The following is a 19,829-nucleotide window of genomic DNA, read 5'->3' as shown; positions in this document are numbered from 1 at the left end:
ATTGCTGATCAGACAAAACTATGGAGTTGAATGGAAGGAAAAGAAGAGAGAAACAGACAGCTAGAAGCAACAACTTGGTTAAGACACAGCATTTTGGCAATGAGCAAAACAGCAATGAACTGTACTTGCTGGCATTTGATGAGTTTAGCAGGATATGCATTTGCCTCCTTGTAGTAAATTTTAGAGAAAGGCACAGAAAGCTACTGCAGTGCTCTGCCTTCCCTGAGCCCCTAGTGACTGCAGTTCAGAACTGCATTAGAAGAAAATTAATCAGATACATTCTGAAAGGACCATGGTGTAAGCTGCACGGAGCTTTTATTCCAATCCCAGGTCAATTCAGTCCCTGCCATCTCCACTGAATGTGATTTCCATTTTGATATTGTCCAATTTAAATTTTCCCTCTGCATCAAACACGATTGATCTGGAGTGACCCTCAATATTTTAAGAATCGGATTGAGAAACAATGAGGATCTCCATCTGCTTCGCATTTGAAGCAAACTCGGTGGTATAGAAGCCCTGATTGGCCAGGACTGCCAAGTTTTTCTTAAAGAGGAAGCCCTAATGTTCTCTCCGCAGAAGTCCTAACTTTTGTTGGTAGAGGTTTGTCTCATGGTTCCCCCCCTCCTCTGCTGTCTCTGATCTTCTTCCCCCCCCCCCTTGTTTAAGAAAAGAAAAGAAAGAAAGAAAGAAAGAAAGAGGCTCCTTCTGCACTTGGCTCCCCCCTCCCCTTCTGAGCCTCCCTAAGTACATGCAGAACACTTTTCTGTTTCAATGGGGGTGGGGGAGGAAGAAAGAACCAAGTTCAAATTGATCTGGATTCAGCAGGATTCACAATAGAATAAACAAAGTGCAGATTCAGCCCATGATACTGGCTTTAGGGGCCCTCCAGCTGACATGGGACCCAGGAAAATTATCCCCTTGCCCTTGGCAGTTTTGTCTATGCATATGAACTTGGGAGTAAGCCACACAGAGAACCGAGATGCCTGAGTAGACATGCAGAGGACTGCAACAGTAACATTTCCATATTTCCTTTCAAAGTCTGAGGTAGCTACAGTGCACAGTAGTGAAGTAGTGAGAGTTACAGTGCACAGTTGAGTATTCCATAACAGTTACATGGACACTGCAAGAAAAAACTTTGACTGTAAAAATTAAAATTGTTGCAAAAAATAAAAGACATGCTGTAAAAATTAATAATATACTTTTTCCAATAAGCAAGAACAACCCAGGATGGCTTACCAACTGTTCTCAATGGGGTCCCCCTAAATAGCTCATAGAATTTGGAGAGATACATGACCATAGTAAGTTTATCAGGCTCTCCAGCAGACACCATCTCTTTCCCAGTGGTGACAGGAGGAATTCCAAACTCCCGTTCAGCAATGTCAAATGCCAGCTGGTTGTTTTTGACAGCATCTTCTTCATTCAGGGAATCAAAGTCACTGGGGATTAAAAGAAACAAAGACAAAAGACAAACCATGTCAATGGAAGAAGAGCTCCTTTCTGGAACTTGCCTCTCAAGTTCTTTTTTATCCTTTGAAACATAGTTTTAAAAGTACCTCAAAAAGGTTGTTGTAATATTCTAGAAAATTGTGTTCAGTTACTGTCAGAAAAGAAAAAAGAATCCCCCCCTCCCAAACACACCCACAGAGTTTATTTCACAATGTACTTCAAATACTTTGGCAAATAAAGATTAAGATTTAGCTAAACCTAAATAAATGTTAAAACTGGATAAATTGAATTTGTGTGGTCTAGGAATCAGCAGAATGCTATCCTTGGACCTGAATGAAAGTCCAACCTCTTCCTTGTACTTACTGGGTGGCCTTGAGAAGATATGCATCTTTTTTTTCAATTCCATTAAAAATAAAATAATCTGGTATTGTCTTACTTAACCAAGTAGATTTTTAAATCAGGTATAAGCAGATTTCTTCTGTTCTATCCCATTACAAAAGGCATTATGCAAAATAGATTTTGCATAGGAAGAAAGTTTAATAAAAATTTATATATTTTCAGTCTAAAATTTTCCTGAATTTTGATTGCCTTTCTCCTTAAATGCAACAAAACATACCTCCTGCATAAAATCAGCTAATTATTTCATTTTTATCCAGGGGTTTCACACACAAAAAGAATGTTTCACATGTCACCGAATTCGCAGGAGTAAAATGCAGGTGTTAAAGAAATTAATGTGTGTGTCATGAAGTCTTTTTCAAATTATGGCAGCCCTATGAATTGATGACCTCTTGCAAACTGAAAATCATGGCTTCCTTTATTGAGATCAATCTATCTCATGTCAGCTCTTCCTCTTTTCTTGTCGACTTCAAGATTTCTTAGCATTCATATATTTTCTGAGGATTTCCGTTCTCATATCACTCTAGCCATATTAGCTTCTAGGGAGAGTTCAGGCTTGATTTGAGTTTCATATCATAAATAGAAGATGGTAATAAGTCTTGCCTCTGTGTTGTTCCCATGGTTCATAAGGATAAACCTACACTTTTTAATTCAGCAAAATGAGAATTAAAGTATCCTGATAGATTTTGTTTAGCTCTAATATTATTTGCAAAGCACAACTTATGCAATTTTAAATGTAACATTCATGGCAACTACCATTCTTCTCATTCATTTTACAGGTATAAGGATTATTCAGGGATTTAGATAGGGAACTTAGAGAGAACATTCTTTCCACCATGGTAGCAGAAGAAACACCTTTTCCCCCAGTTGTTTAGTATTATTTTCTATTATTTTCTCTACTCTGGAAATCCAATATGTATAAACATGTCTCTTTAAAAGGCATTACATTGATTAAACACTGCACATAAAAGATGTGACATATCAGCTACATAATGAAAGACTGAGAAACAGAAGTATATGTAGACTGTTGAACAAAATTCAAGTCCAGTTGCACCTTGAAGACCAACAAAGTTTTATTCAGGGTGTGAGTTTTCGTGTGCAGGCACACTTCTTCAGACAATGGTGTGCACATGAAAGCTCACGCCTTGAATAAAACTTTCTTTGTCTTAAAGGTCCATTTGGACTCAAATTTTGTTCTGCTGCTTCAGACAAACATGGGTGTTGTCTCTCCAACTGGAATTTGTGCACTTCTAAGTGAAAGCAAATACTAAGACAGCAAGTAGAAATGAGCATGAAGCAGAAAATTCTGGTTTGCTTCAGTGTGTTCTGGAATTGAATCCCCAAACCCAAATGCTTCAGAAGACCCAAAATGAACCAGGCAAGTTCAGGCCACTCCATTTTGCTTGCTTAGCAGGGGGAAATGAAACAGACCACCAAGATGGCTGCAGGCTTTCCAGACTCACAGCAGACAGGCACTCATACCTCTCTGCAAGGCTGAAATGGCTTGGAAGTGGGAGAGAGCAAAACTGATCCCTAAAACGGTTTGCAGACTTTTCAGCCTCACAGTGCAGTATCTGCACCTGTCCACTTAGGCCAAAATGGGTGCAAGACTCTCAAAACCTCCACTTTGCTTTCCTCCATTTGGAAGGGGGAATCAAAATGGAGGTTTCAAAGGAGGAAGCAAAATAGACTAGGGGGCTGGTCAAGCTGTGAGATTAAAATGGCTGGCAGCTGTTTAAAACCTCTGTTTTGCTTTCCTCTGTATAGAAGTGGGGAAGCAAAGTGGAGGGTTTAAATGACCCGGGCCCTGAACTCAACTGGAAAAAAGGTCTGGGAAATGTTCAGGGGAGGTGCCTCCTTTGAACCTGGGTTCAGGGGAGGGGGCAAACTGGCCAAATTTGTGACAGATTTAAGATTTAACCCATTCATGCCCATCCCTTTCAGCAAGTTCAAATTGTAATTCTAGAAACTGCAATGCAAATATTCTGGAAACCATTTATTACGACAAATGCTTCTGGAAGAGAGACATTACAGCTAAAACAATATTTTCCTACAAACATGCTCTCTTCATGTATATTTTCAAGGTCCTATTTCCTTCTTAAAAAAGGAAACTGCCAACCAACTTGGAATTCTACTACAGTAAGCAAGAATTATACTCTTAAAAATCTCAAATAGTCCTTGAAACTGAATACCTTGCATTTTCAGTTCTGGGCCAAGGATGTCTAAGAGGGAAAAAACTGAGTAAAGACATGGATATAGTTCCAAAACAGATGTTAAAAAGGGAAACAAGACCCAAGCCTACATTTTTATGATCAACCGGGCAAAGCCTACAATTAGAATGCATTACCCACATATGAAAACTTACATGAGGTCAGGTTTGAAGCGATTCATAACTGCACACAAAGCAAGGCCACTCCTCCAAGAAGTGGTAAGATCTGTGACACTAACATTCCTGTATCCTTCTGTCTGTTTCTGACACCAAGTTAAAAGCTTGTTTGGCCTGATGTCAGATTCTGAAATTACAAGTTAAAGTTTAGCCATCAATTATAGACTCCAAGCTCCCACCCAAAATAAAATGCAAAAATTACACCAAACTAAACATGTTTTGTACCATGTCTGGAAAGACCAATCGATCTTCTAATAGAGCTCACTCTTTCAAGAGGGCACTGCTGTAGTTCGTTTGTAATATATAAATGTTTCACCTAAAGGAAAAGGTACACAATTTAATAATCAGTGCAGTCAAACATCTTTCTGTATTCAAGCCTGCATCTTCCATCTCTAGATAATGTCTATAGAAACTGCATGGCAATGTAGCACGACCAAGGTAGCACAAGAGCTTACCTAAGACCACCCAAGATACAGAGATCAACTTCATTTTCCTTACTAGCTGACTGTATTTCCAGTTCTCACTGGAGATGAAAAACAGCCAGAGAATCAATAGACTGGGATTTTTCCTGCATCTCGGGGCTTTATTCTGTCAGCCATGCTCCTTAAAAGTTGTAGTCATTGGATTCAATTAGGGGCTCAATGACATTAAAATGTAGACAATTAGCTCCTTATTTCATTACTGAAGTTTCCAGACACTTCCATTTCAGGTCTGAAAGTGTACTCTGAGGCTGTAATCAAGGGGTTAAAGTAGAACTGATTGAAGCCAAAGTCATACAAAAAAGAGGTAATATTAGTTAGGAAGGCAGATGCTCTAAAGCAGTGGTCCGTAACCTTTTTGGGGTTGCAGACCGGTGAGGGGGGGAGGGCGATCTGGGCGCCACGCATGCGTGGCAGTCCCTGCGCAAATGTGCATGCGCGGCAGTCCGTGTATGTGCATTTGCGCCCGGTGGGGCCGCAAACGCGCACACGCAGCAGTTCACGCATGCGCGTTTGCACTCCTGGTGGGGCCGCAAACGCGCATGCGTGGCAGGCCTGAAACTGCCGCACATGCTAATTTGCAGCCCCACTGAGTGCAAACGTGCATGCGCAGACCTACCACACATGCACGTTTGCACCGCCGGTGTGCCGGCGGCTGCACTTCCCTGTCCCCCCCTCCTGCAGAAAGAAGCTTGCCGGGCCGCAAGCTAATCGGCTGCTTTAGCGGCTGATTTGCTCATGGTCTGGCGAGTTTCTTGCTGAGGGGGGCGGGGAGAGGGAACCACGGCCCAGTGTCGAGGCCTTCGCGGCCCGGCACTGGGCCACGGCCCGGTGGTTGGGGACCACTGATCTAAAGGGTTTGTGGATGCAGTGTCCCTGTTTGTGGATGCAGTGGAGTTAGCATCTGCAGAAGAGATTAAAACCCAGCCTTAGTTGTTAAAAAATAGTCTGTTGTGTAGCCAGTCAATACTGCCGTTAGTTAATCTGCTCTTTCCTTTCTTAGGCATCCTGGCTGTGCCATGCTTTTGTAATCTCAATTAGATCACTGTAATACACACTACACTTGGGCTGCCTTTGAAGACAACTTAGCAACTTCAACTCATTCCAAATGAGGCAACCTGAGTATTGTAAAGGACTAGGACCAAATCTCACCTCATCCAAAAGAGCTACATTAGTTGCCCGTTGGTTTCAAGGTGCTCATTATGACTTTCTTGGCCTAGCACTAATGTAAATGTCTCCATGTGCCTACTATGACCTTCAGCAGCCCACCTGAATCCAATCAGAGCCCCTGTCTTTTCTATGAATCACTTCCATTCTGGGCAATGGGCTCTCTGAGGAGGTGAAGAAGTAGTGCTTGTTTTTTGTACCCCACTTTTTACTACCTGAAGGAGTCTCAAAGTGTCTTACAACTGCCTATCTTTCCTCTTTCCACAATAGGCATCCTGGGAGGTAGGTGAGACTGATAGAACTCTGAGAAAACTGTGACTGACCCAAGGTCACCCAGTTGGCTGCATATGGAGAAGAGAAGAATCAAACCTAGTTCTCCAGATTAGAGGCCACTGTTCTTAACAACTACACTAGGCTGGCTCTTAGCTGTGACCTCATTTCTAGAAATGTTTAGGAGGTACTGCTAAGGATTTTAATGGGACATCTACATATCTTAAATTGTGATTTTTAAGTGACCTTAAGCTACAAGGAATTATGTGTAATAGATATGGACACATTTTTCCTGGGAATTCAACACTGAGCCTATATCCCTTTTTCATATAATTTCTCACTATGCACTTTGCAGTTCCCATCTCCTGCCCATCTTTGCTTACCTGATGAGGCCGAAGACAGCTTGAATTCAAGTTTGGATAACGTGTTGCAGGATCAATGGTATACTGGTCAAAGTTCTTTGTGAGATTTTCTGGTGTTGTCTGTGGTAAGAGTCTATAAATGCTTTCCCTGAAAGGCAAAACGATGGGTTGTTTTTAAAGAGGCATACAGTTTTGTTTTTACCTTTTGGGCTCCTAGCTATATTTAGAAGTTGAGTAACTCTGAGCATGAAAACTGTTTGGGGTGGGGAAAGCATAGTCACAGACACTGAAAATTATCTGGCTTTGATTTTCCCTTCACACAAGAATGAACTCCTCTAACCACAGGACAGCAGTCGACAGAGTCACTCAGCCATCATTAGTCAGTTTGCCTTTCCATTTGCAACCATACTGTGTTTTTGTCATCCACCAACATGTGCTCTCTCAGTCCTTGCATAACCTTTATCCAAGCCCAAACCCTTGGTTTCCTCACTGCCAAAGGCAGTACCATCCCTAAACAGATCAATAGCTCTATCCCTCTCCCTGGGATGGGGAGACAAAGGCAGGACCCTAAACATGTGAATGTTAAGAGATCTCACAGCTTTATAAAAAATGATAATTTTACAATTTTAGTTTTAAAATATGTGTTTAGTGATCCCTTGTCATCGCAGGCCTGAAACTATATTTTAGTTAGCTTTTAGGTAAATCCAGCTCCACTCAGATTAAGTAGGAACAGAAGACAAAGGAATAGATCTGATTAAATTTAGAACACAGATGGTGTAGATATTAGGAGGAAATGATAGTCATATGGGGTGTTGGGAGTAGAATGAAGGAGGAGCTAAGCAGAAATTATACTGGGCAGGAATATAATTTCTTTTGGCCATATGAAGACCTTTACTCTCATAATCTAACATCTAGGAATGATGTTGCCAGTGAAGACAAAACATCAACTCAACCCTCCAGGCACACTGAAGATTAGGAAGAGACAGGGATCATTAGTAAATAGATTGCATAGTAAATAGATTGCATAGAAGTCTCCAGTCCTAGTTTGGTCAAATGCACAGCATGCACCGAACCTACATCCTTATTCAAAGATAAACCACGATGCACAGAGTTAAAACAGTTTCCAAATGCATGCAGCAGATGGAGGTATAATTGTCTCTATATAAGTAACTGTTGTGTGGAGTGTTGTGCACCATATAGATTCTTCTACACGTGTGTAAACAATCATTCGGGAAGCATCTTAATGGGCTGTTTCACAAATTACATGTCTTGCATGAAGAAACTGCTACTGGAGACCCCCCCTTTTTTTTTCCAATTCTGTGTCATTTTTAAAGACTTGATTTGGTTTAACTATAATAGTTATTACCATTCATAGCTTTAACAATTCAATATGTTCTTATTTCTATTGGCTTCAAGAAGAAGAACATTTCTGGCTGTAAACCCTGTCCGCTATCTAAAGGTGATGGAAGATCTCAGAGGTTGTAAGGGATCCTTTCTGCTAAACTGCATAGAGAAAGGAGAAAGGATTTCCCTTTCATAGGCACAGCAGACAAAAGGTTCTTGGGGAGGAAACTCCAGAAGGCATGTAACACTATAGAAAGGACATACAGGTTTCTAGCACGCAGCTTAAGAAAACAAGTAGTGTGGTGGAATAGACAAACTATTATCCTGGATCTTCCCAACAACTCCCTCAGTTTTCTTCTCTCTTTCCAAGACATCAAGGCAGGTTATACTGTTTGTGGTTGCCTAGCAAAAGCCACTGAAGCAATTTGTTTCTTTAAGCTACAGGTGCAGTTTCTAGCTTTTGTTGGGTTATCCCACATTTTTTTTTAAGACTTCAGATTTTTTTTTAAATTTAGGGCTTTTCTTAGGTTTGCAGAAAGATCCGTCTCATCTGTCCACGGACCCCATCTCTGATGGAGCCTGGAATTACAGATGATCTCCAGGCCATAGATGATCTCAGTTCCCAAGGAGAAAAATGGCTGTTCTGGAAGGTGAACTCTATGGCAGGGGTCCTCAACCCCTGGTCCTCAGCCCGGTACCGGGCCGCAAAGGCCATGGTACCGGGCCGCCAGCGGCCGCGCCTGCCTCCTTCCCCCGCAGTGAGAGGGGGGGAAGAGGCAGGCACAGCCACCGGCACGCCAGCAACACAAACGCGCACGCGCAGAGCTGCCGCGTGTGCGCGTGTGCGCGTTTGCGCTCCTGCTGGCGAAAACGTGCCCGCGCAGCAGCTCTGCGCATGCGCGTTAGCGCCACCTAGTGGCAAAAACGTGCACGTGCGCGTTTACGTGCAGCTATGGCGGCCGGGCCGCCGGCTCTCTTCCACCTTCGGTGGCAGTCCCCGACTACAAGAAGGGGACCGCTGCTCTATGGCATTACACTCTGCTGATCTCCCTCTTCCCTTTCCCCAATGACTCCAGGTTCCATCCCCCACATTTCCAGGAATTTCTCATCCCAAAGTTGGAACCATGTTTAGATATATTTATGATATTTATGATAATATATAAATGTATTTTTATTAGTCTTAAGGCTAAATGGAAAGCTCACAGACCTTTAAAATAAATAATAAAATACCATTGGTGAGAGATTACGTTTAGTATGGATGTGGTTAAGAGGCAAAGATCCTGATTAAGTTAGGTTACAGCTCACAAAGCCATTAACCAATGAATCTCCCTGATCGTTTACATATATTCTTTTTTTTTTAACTGGAAGGAACAACCCATTTGGGAGTGCTGTGTATATCGCTCATTAAAGTGCACAAACATTATTTTTAAGATGCTTGGGAGAGGCAAGGAAGGACAAGAGTATCATTTGATTCCAAGAATGTGGAATCTCTGCCAGTGGCAGTGTTAGGTATGAGAAGGGGTACCTCGCCCCCAATACTGCAGTGCTGCGTACTTGCCAGAGTATTCAGGCAAAACCCTTGCCCCTGTATCTAGCAGGTACAGCACGAGAGAACAGAGTGGCTTGTGCAAACAGGAGCCATTGTTTTAAAAAGAATCAAAGCTTTACCCTTCAGTGAGCCTGCAACAGAATAAGGAAAATACTTTAGGAAAACAGGCTAATCTGAACATCTATTTGATGGCGTCTTTGTTCATTGATTAATATACCTGCCAATTACCTATCTACTGTCTCTTCCCTTCTAACATCCATAAACTCTTTTGACAACCCAATGTACCCAAAAGGAAGACAGCCCTGAATGTTAGATGATCCCCAACCCAAAATGTTATGCACATACAATATAGTACACACCTGCAACTTGTAAGGTGTAAAATGATCTCTCTTTTCCAAGTCACGCACACAGAAATATATTCTATGTGTATACTTATACTCTATAGCATTTACAGAGTAAAAAAGAAAAAAACTACATGGGCTGTTATCAGATGCAACAGACTACTACTCAAAGTGGCATCCACTGTCCTTGTTCTGCAAAGCATCCAGCCAATCCTCAGTGGGAAAGGACATGCTTCAGAAGATCTCAGGAGATCATACAGAAGATCTGTTTGCAGACTCCTAGATACTGTGTTCCCATGGCAACCCACTGCCTGTTCTTAAAACTTCAATAGTTCACACAGTTCAACAAGGACAAGAGACCTCAAGATTATAGGAAAGTTTAATATTCTATCCTACACAGACATAAGACCAAGATCTTCATGATGTTCTGATGGATAAGTTGAAGGACTGCAATCTGGATTTTCAGATAGTTAGGTGGATAGGGAATTGGTTAGAGAACCGCACTCAAAGAGATGTTGTCAACGGTGTTTCATCAGACTAGAGGGAGGTGAGTACGGGGTACCTCAGGGCTCGGTGCTCGGTCCAGTACTTTTTAACATATTTATTAATTATCTAGATGAGGGGGTGGAGGGACTACTCATTAAGTTTGCAGATGACACCAAATTGGGAGGACCAGCAAATACTCCAGAAGACAGATACAGAGTTCAATGAGATCTGAACACAATGGAAAAATGGGCAAATGAGAACAACATGCAATTTAATAAAGATAAGTGTAAAGTTCTACATCTGGGTCAGAAAAATGAAAAGCATGCCTTTTGGATGGGGGTTACGCTTCTAGGCAACTCTGTGTGTGAACAAGACCGTGGGGTACTTGTGGATTGTAGACTAAACATGAGCAGGCAGTGTGATGCAGCGGTAAAAAAGGCGAATGCCATTTTGGGCTGTATCAACAGGGCTTCACATCAAAATCACAAGATGTCATAGTCCCATTGTATATGGCATTGGTCAGACCACACCTGGAGTACTGTGTGCAGTTCTGGAGGCCTCACTTCAAGAAGGACATGGATAAAATTGAAAAGGGTACAAAGGAGAGCGACGAAGATGATCTGGGGCCAAGGGACCAAGCCCTATGAAGATAGGTTGAGGGACTTGGGAATGATCAGCCTGGAGAAAAGGAGGTTGAGAGGGGACATGATAGCCCTCTTTAAGTATTTGAAAGGTTGTCACTTAGAGGAGGGCAGGATGCTGTTTCCATTGGCTGCAGAGGAAAGGACACGCAGTAATGGGTTTAAACTACAAATACAACGATATAGGCTAGATATCAGGAAAAAGTTTTTCACAGTCAGAGTCGTTCAGCAGTGGAATAGGCTGCCTAAGGAGGTGGTGAGCTCCCCCTCACTGGCAGTCTTCAAGCAAAGCTTGGATACACCCTTTTCTTGGATGCTTTAGGATGCTTAGGGCTGATCCTGCGTAGAGCAGGGGGTTGGACTAGATGGCCTGTATGGCCCCTTCCAACTCTATGATTCCATGATTCTATGATTCTAAGATAAGCTTCTATGCTGTGAGGAATCCAACCTGTATCACTTACTCCTGGACAATTTCAATACATGCATTCTTAAATTTGCAATGAGAAACTCCTCTGGAGACTTTAGGGATATACAATCATTCTCTGGAGTCATTAAGCAGATTGGTTTTCAAGAAGTACAAAATCAAGCACTGGTACTCTGATGTGGTCCAGACTTACTATAACCATGTTGCAAAGCTAAAATGGATTGAGGGATTTTGGATAATAAGAGTATGATTTGAAAAATTTCATTTGAAGACAAGAAGAGGTGGGGGGTGGGATATGCTTACCTTTCTGCAAGGATGTCAAGTGGGAGCTTCCCTTGTGCCCAACTTCTCACCATCCATGCTGTGTCAAATGCAGCCAGGAACCCCCTTGCGCAACCAGTACCCATTGGCCAGAACGGCTGTTAAATAAATTACATTTTAGACATTTAATATTATTACCGTTCCAGAACTAAAGAAGGTTGTTCCCTTCTGTCACAACTGCAGAAACCTTGCTGATATACTACATGCTATATATTTCATTTCTACATATTGCTTAAATACTAGATACTACATGTTACGTTTTGTCAGTTATATGAATTATGCTGTTTTATAGTCAAGTGATGTTTAATAGCCAGTGCTCTTTTGCACAGTCCAACATCAGATAGTAACATTCCTAACATTGAATTATATAGCAACTTTCCAGTCCTCATGGTTGCAGAAGTTAGCTTGGCATATGTTAAACAATCTTCAGATTCCCATCTATGTCTTGAAAAATCCATGTGTACACACTACCTCTAGTAAACTGTCTCCAACAAGAGCAACCAGCAGTTGATGCCTGTGCCTCTCTCGTATTAAAGCAGCATTTTCCGAAGCATACATGGAAGTAAAATCAAACATTGCCACATCTGGTTGTCCATAATGATTAATGGCAAAATCCAAGGCAGGCAGTTGGTAATCAGTTGCAAAATCAGCAGCTTCTCTTGCATATGACAACAGATTATCTTGGTTTACATTTTCTGCACAGAGGAGCATTTCGGTATCAATGAAATCCTAAATGGGAAATCAAAATGCATTATTAAAAAAAGTACACCAGATCTTTCTGAATCTTATTTAAAATCAAACTATATTATTTCATACGGGGTTGGGGTTAGAAGCTGATGCAGGTTAAGTTCTGCCTTAAACTTTTCAAGTTTGATGTAACACGTATTTTAAACAGTTAATTAAATTTTATCATGTTTAGAAATAGCAAATATCTAAGTGGCAGATCAAAGTGCTGGACTAAGATCTAGGACAGACTTTCTCAACAGGGATTTCATGAAACTCTGGGAATTTTTGACAGACCTGGAAGGGTTTCACAAATTTATTGGGGAATTCATTAATTCTGTATATATTATTGAATACTTTATATGGTGATATGACCATATATGGTTAAGTTGACCCAGCCCCCTTCCCACAATTATCAAAGATGGGCCAAGTTGAAAGCGCCCTGGTCATAAAAATCCTTGCTGGCTGAAGCTTGTCGCACATGGTAGCAACTGGAGTCCAGAGAGGTAAGTACTGTGATTTTAACTTAACTGCATTGGAGGATGGCAGGGGGTAACTGAGCAGTGGATGCCTGCCCCAGCCCCATTTCCAGCCCTGTGGAGTAGGCCATCAGGCCATTTATGGGGGGGCAGTGGGTGACAGAGCATTGTGTCACATCTGGTGTGAGTATCTGTGTGATGTCACTTATGGTGACAAGTGACTTCCAGGGGCATGGCATGAAGATAAGGCCAGCTGATATCACTTCTGGGGTTTCTTGGAAGTCTGAAGAATGTGAGAAAGGCTGATCTAGGATATGGCTTGAATTTCCGCTTGGCTACGGGAACTTGCTGGATGATCTTGGGCCAGTTACACACACCCAGCTTAGCCTACATTACAGGGCAGCTGTGAGGATAAAATGAGGGCAAGGAGAAAGATGTAAGCTCTTTTGGGTATCTTGGGGAGAAAGGTAGGGATATTAATAAAGTAAATAAATGAGCAGTTTTACTAAGGGAGAAAAGTTAATCCCTTCTTTTCTGCCATAAAAAAACAGTTCATTGGTGGTGTTTCACAACCTTTTTTTGAAAGCAATATGACAATGTACTAGATATTCCTCTTTGCAACACAGGTGTTTAATACACAACACAGGGCTGGTACAATACTTATCACATCCCATAGGGAGCCATGGCAACTAGTACCATGAACACAAAGGCAAAAAGACACCTTCAGATATCACAGGATTATATCAATATATTATTCTTATACACTCTCCCTTCCCCAAGCATCAAAAAAGTTCCAGAGGTAATGTTTATCTGAATTTGTTCCCTTTGGAGCAGAGAGCACCCTGGAGAGTTATGAAGTTCTTGTACAATAAAATCAGAGTCCAGTAGCATCTTTAAGACCAACAAAGATTTATTCAAGGCGTGAGCTTTCAAGTGCAAGTACTCTTCCTCAGACTATGAACTCCATGATAGTGGGAATATATAGCAAAAATTAATTCTGTTAAATTTCATGGTTTAGAAAAATGAACACTTGCTGTATGGGTCTAATGAAGATCTACAGAGTTGCTGGTCTTTTTAAAATTTAAATCCAAAAAATGTAATCTACAAACATCGTTCAGAAAACTGAAGGTGGCTGGTATGCTATGGGTCCATTTAGTTGAAGCACCTGAGGAACATGCTCACTCAGGATCTGATGCAGAGTCCTGGGCCTGCTGCCTTGTATCTCCACCTTTGCTCTACATTTGTACATTTGTAAATGAAACAAATAACTACGAGAATTCCAGGGGACTGATTGACTGTTTTGGCAAAGAGTTATCATATGGCTGTATTTGGATGTGTGACACAGTTTACTAATTGTCACAATGGACCCTACTGGGTTTCTAAACTGTCATGATATATCCAAATGGGGGGCCTTGGCCAGCAATGGTTCATTCTTATGTACAATTCATGGATGCTGTTTATAGAATACATTGCTTACTTAAGCCAATAGAGGCTGAACAAAAGAAATCTGACATCAAAATGACTTTTTATGTATAGCAGTTAATTATTTCACTGCACTTACACATTAAGAACATGATAGTTTAGGTACATACATTAAGAATCACTCCCTTTTCAAGAAGACTCTGTTTTTTTGCAGTCATCACAAAATAATGAGTGCTGTCCTTGTAGTAGACAATATTCTCCAAATCAATTCCTGTGGAAGAAACAAAGACAACATTGGTGTGTGTGTGTGGGGGGGGGGACAGAAACACTTATCAATGTAAATACTTCCCTTATTTCTTTGACTAATGTCCTATGCATTTAGCTCAAATTTGTAGTATTATTTTGGGAACACAGGATAGTTGCAGTAAGGGTAGTTTATTTCAGAGCTCCAGTTTAATAAATAATTTTGTGATGTTAACACCAAAGTGTATTGTATAATAGAAACTATATAGCTAGTTGATATAATCTTCTAGTTATATACTATGGTCACTTTTAATCTTTATTCAATTTAAAGTATTTATTATTAGCCCCCTTTTCATAAAAAGTTTAAATATCTTCAAGAGTGGTTTATATACTACCACAAAGCTCTCCATTGACTAGTATGACACCAATTTTCATAGACATACTCCCACTATGATAGATACAAATGGCTAGCCGTGTTGGTATTTGATAAATGATGCTAGATATTAAAACTATCATGTCTATGGTCCTAAGCAACACCGGTTAGCTAGTCTCCCTTTTGAGAAACCTGAACTGCACTTTCATATGAAGGTAGGCTGAATTTAAGCCAGAGACAGCCCCAAACAAGTCAGTCTCATGGCCAAAGGAGTGCTGGGTTTTTCTTCAACCATCCCTCCCCACAGTAGTTCCATATCGCCCTGGGAAAGTTCACTCCTGGGGCTGCAAGAGCCAAGTGGACTAAAAGCTATGAGATCAAAATCTGTACTAGTACCATAGAAATTCTACTCAGTGAGCATTCCTTGCAATGTAAACACATACCAAGAAAGGTGAGGTTTTTTGTATTCAAAATGGTTCAGTGTACTCATTTGAAGCAATGAGATCTGGAAATTTTATCTTTATAACAGGAAACACTCTTGATATTTATGTTTCAAATTAAGGACAAATTAGTCATGTCTGCTTTCTTTTAATTTAATGGGAAGCCCAGTTTGATACAGGATTTTGTTATTCTGCACTCAAAAGGATCTTTGGGACACATATCCGTACAACTGCTACTGGTATTGAGAGTGTTTCTCAGACCATGTGCTGCAATGTGACTTTTTGTCTGAAAAGTTTTAAAATTCTTGTCACTTAATTATACTAGTCCATGGGAGGCAGCTGAATCAAGTTACATGTATATAATGGTTCAATGGTTGCTCCTATAGAAAAATCAATAGAAAAATCAATTTCTGATCTCAGCAGCAGGTTTTAAGTCAGTTACAGATTTAGCACTTTCACTAGAGCCAAGATTTCAATGGTAATAGTTTGAAATAGTGTTTTGTTAACCACACAGTTATCTCAACAGGAAGATTAAACCAATCCTGATGACTTAATTACTGGAATTATTTCCCTACTATAATTTTAAGCAAGTCAGATATCTGGACCTAGTACAAAAGTAGTGTTTTTTTTATCAGTTTCTGTATGGGGATTTAGCTGCCTGATGCTATGGTGTTATTATAGACTGTTCACATTCTGATAAGCTTTTTACACACATCTGAATATTAAAGGTAAAGGTAAAGGTATCCCCTGTGCAAGCACCGAGTCATGTCTGACCCTTGGGGTGACGCCCTCTAGCGTTTTCATGGCAGACTCAATACGGGGTGGTTTGCCAGTGCCTTCCCCAGTCATTACCGTTTACCCCCCAGCAAGCTGGGTACTCATTTTACCGACCTCAGAAGGATGGAAGGCTGAGTCAACCTTGAGCCGGCTGCTGGGATTGAACTCCCAACCTCATGGGCAAAGCTTTCAGGCGGCTGCCTTACCACTCTGCGCCACAAGAGGCTCTAAAGATTACAAGAGGCTCTGAAGATTAGAAACAAGCTAATTATCTGGATTCTCATTAGGGCGTTTTACAGTTATATCGTATAGTTTTTGTAGTATCATTAATTTTGGTATAAGTCTCCTAAGTTAGTAGATATAATACTTTTAGGGGGATATTCAAAAGGAGATGTAAAATATTAACATATATATTGGGTGATGGTCATGATTAGGAAAGAATTTGATAGTGAATTAGAAATGAACAGTAATTGTATCCTAAGTGCACTGGAAACCTTTTAACATATTGCAGTCAATAGACTCAAGTGGGTAGCCATGTTGATCTGAAGCAACAGAACAAAGTTCAAGTTCAGTGGCACCTTTAAGACTTGACAAGTTTAATTCTGGGTATAGGCTTTTGTCTGCACACACACTTTTTCAGACTCCAACTTTGAGCAATGTATTTTATAAGCATTGGGGGGGGGGGGGAGGTTGGATACAAGGAAAAATCCAAAAATGGTTACCTTTTTCAAAATATTAGAACACCATTGTGTTTGTAGAAAATATATAGCAAGAAATTCAGGAACTGTAGGAAATGTTTTGATTTTTTTTTTGAAATCTTGTTTTTCCTTCAAATTTATACTTAAAATATTTACTCTATATGCATCTTATTTTTTTTAACACTTTGTATTCATGTGGTATTTTAAAAAAAAACTATTTCCAGAACTTGGTATAATGCTTGGCTTAAAATCAATGGCACAGATAAAAGTAATTAAAACTGAAGCAGCTTGGTTTAAAATCATGCAATGTGCACAGTTTCCATAGTTTGATTGACAGCAGGATAAAGCAAACTAATAAAAGATGACTGACCTAGGAACCCAAAAAGAAAATCTGACAAAGATATTTTTACAGGTTTAAAAAATAGCTTGCAGTGCAAACATCCATGCTAAAAACACAACTGAAGGAGATTAAATCTCTCTCTCTCTACTTATCTGAAATCAGAACATTGCCATCACTAAATTGGCACCTCATGAACAGCTATTACAGGGCTATGGTCAGGGATTTATGCTGCACTTTGCCATATTTAAAAGAAGAACAGGTGACCCACCTGTTTCTTCTTTCAGATCTTGGAAGAATTTTTGATTGAAGATGAAAGCAACCCCACTGATCTCTTCCACTTTAGCTTCTGCAGTTGTATTTCTGTTTATAAAGTTGGCAGTAATAGCAATAGCCAATTTCCCACGAAATTCTTTCCTCCTAAAGCCTTGCAAAGGAAGAAAAAAAGTATGCCAGGGCAGTCTAACAAACAACACAAAAACTTTCTTGTTTATGAATTTAAAGATTAAAACGAAATCATCCTCCACTAATTTAACTGATTACTCATTTTGGTTTATTTTGGTTTATTTTAGCTGGCAAATTTAGACATTTGCTTCAAAGGTTTCTAGTCACAGATTATGGCAATAGTCTTTTCTCCCCAGTCTTAGATCATCAAACCCTGCCATGCTGCTTAAGAGAACTGGAATTTTATCATAAATTCAACTTTAGGTAATGTTCAACTTTAGGTATTGCACCTGAGCAATGAGAAAGAAGAAGCAAGGAAAATATGAAATGGTTTTGCTCTGTGCAATTTCTCCTGTGCTGTGCCAATAACTTCATCCCTTTGGTATACTTTATAGCTATGGACCTTGAAAAAGCATAAGAATACCACAAATTTCATCCCATACCTGTCCAGAAGTCAAACATACCCTGTTTGACAATCACAATCTTTCATCATTCATCTTGCATCCAGCAACTCAAACAGCTGCTGAACAAGTTGGCAGCAGCTGTTCAGAAGCTGACTTATAGCTGCTTGAGGGATCAAATCCAAGTCCAGTTCTGATCTCCTGGCACAACCTAGCCTCGTTGCACTGGGACACAAGAAAAGTTTGGGGGGCTGGGGCTGGGGGAGGATCCAGAAGTCATCTCACAGTTGATAGGGATTGCTAAGGCCTGATCCAGCCCTCCCCCCTCAGAAAAACAGAAGTTGGAAATCGGAAGCAATTGGCTTCAGATTTCCCCATTTCAAGAGGGAGAGAAGAAGCAGATAGCTTATCTCCTTTTAGCTGCATCCTGAGCTGACAGTTTGGATTGGGGAACAGAGAATAAGAATCCGCTAGGTATCTGATCACTCCCTCCTCTGGTAAATGTATGGCATTTCAGCCAATCTAGGCCACAGCATTATTTCCAGTATGGAAGAATAGAAAAATCTGACTTGCAACTGATTCTCATAATCAGCTGTGAGTCAGCTCTTGACATACCCGCCCACCCAGCAATTTTTTCCAGCAGAATATTACACATCAACTCCCAGCCAGTCCCTCCTGTGCTGGGGGCTGGCTTCTGAGGACTGCAAATTGGCTTTTTCACTCCTCCTGGGGTCTTCATCATCACACCTTAAAGTAAAGCATTTCTTTCATTTAGCTTGGGTATAATCGTCTCTGAGGACAGCAGCTGTGGAGTTTTGTGGGGGAAGGGAATTGTCTCAGCTGAGCAAGCAGTGTCAAATCATTGCCATTCAAAGATTTGAAGGCCATGTCTTCTGCGCACTGAAAATAATGGCTTTCTAAAAATTTTCTATGGCCTTGGTGGCAACCAGTTGATCTGTGATCTATCTTCCTTCCTCATCACTTCTGCTGCCTGGCTGCCAGTGATAATAATGACTTTTTAATAATGCTAATAATTTAACATGTACATCTAAAAAACATTAAACAGTGAAAGGCTTCCTGACAAAATTCTACTCATTTCCAATATTTATTGGGAGAAGAATATCACAAGAGACTTTCACAGAAAGCCTTTAACAGCATTCAGTCTAGGAAAGAGGAAACCTTGTACCATTCAGCAATATTTGATTGCATACACCTAGTTCAGAACTCCCTGTCTTTCTCTCCCTTCTCCTTTTAACTTGCTGACCAGGAATGTAAGGGGAAGAGGCCTTAAGCCTCATCTCTTGAGTTCATATTTGCAGTCTCACAGCTTTATTTTGGATCACGAAAATGGCAAGAGGAAAAGCCTTAAACTGGAGCCCTGCATGCTGGCTACTGTGAAAGAAAGAAAGAAAGAAAGAAAGAAAGAAAGAAAGAAAGAAAGAAAGAAAGAAAGAAAGAAAGAAAGAAAGAAAGAAAGAAAGAAAGAAAGAAAGAAAGAAAGAAAGAAAGCAAGCAAGCAAGCAAGCAAGTCTCTGGAAGCTCCATACAGGGAGCTAACAGGTGTTGCTTGACTTGGTCTCAAAAGTTACCATACCAGCAGTTTGGGTGCACTGATGCTCCTTTACTGGTTTCTGCAACATGAAAAGAGTGAGCAGGGAAACTCACACACTGTATATATCCTTAAAGTACAAGAGATGAGCATATACCAAGGAACCACATCCCTCCACAGTACTCTGACACATGTCCTTGACACCACACTTATCCTACTTTCTTGACCATAACAACTGCGAGTTAAAACATCGGTCTCTCTCTTATCTTTTGACCAAGTTCTCTTTCAGCTCTCCTGCCCACTTTAAGTATCTGACATGTGATTGATTCAT

The 19,829-nt window shown here is 40.6% G+C and overlaps 1 protein-coding gene across 8 annotated transcripts in view; it reads right to left on the bottom strand.

Annotated features, from left to right (window-relative positions):
- The window catches only part of MICAL2 (microtubule associated monooxygenase, calponin and LIM domain containing 2), a 213,511-nt gene that overhangs the window by 114,104 nt on the left and 79,578 nt on the right, over positions 1-19,829 (bottom strand). For all 8 annotated transcript variants that reach the window (XM_077321819.1, XM_077321821.1, XM_077321822.1 and 5 more), the window contains exons 6-13: positions 17,376-17,531; positions 14,407-14,507; positions 12,084-12,341; positions 11,595-11,710; positions 6,528-6,654; positions 4,454-4,544; positions 4,208-4,355; positions 1,237-1,436 (exon numbers count right to left, since the gene is read on the bottom strand). In XM_077321819.1, the coding sequence (XP_077177934.1) occupies positions 1,237-1,436; positions 4,208-4,355; positions 4,454-4,544; positions 6,528-6,654; positions 11,595-11,710; positions 12,084-12,341; positions 14,407-14,507; positions 17,376-17,531 (1,197 nt within the window). The remainder of the gene's footprint in view (positions 1-1,236; positions 1,437-4,207; positions 4,356-4,453; positions 4,545-6,527; positions 6,655-11,594; positions 11,711-12,083; positions 12,342-14,406; positions 14,508-17,375; positions 17,532-19,829) is intronic.

The sequence above is a fragment of the Paroedura picta genome, chromosome 2 (genome assembly GCF_049243985.1).
Source record: "Paroedura picta isolate Pp20150507F chromosome 2, Ppicta_v3.0, whole genome shotgun sequence".
Classification (NCBI taxonomy): domain Eukaryota; kingdom Metazoa; phylum Chordata; class Lepidosauria; order Squamata; family Gekkonidae; genus Paroedura; species Paroedura picta.
This window is presented reverse-complemented; position numbering and strand designations above follow the sequence as displayed.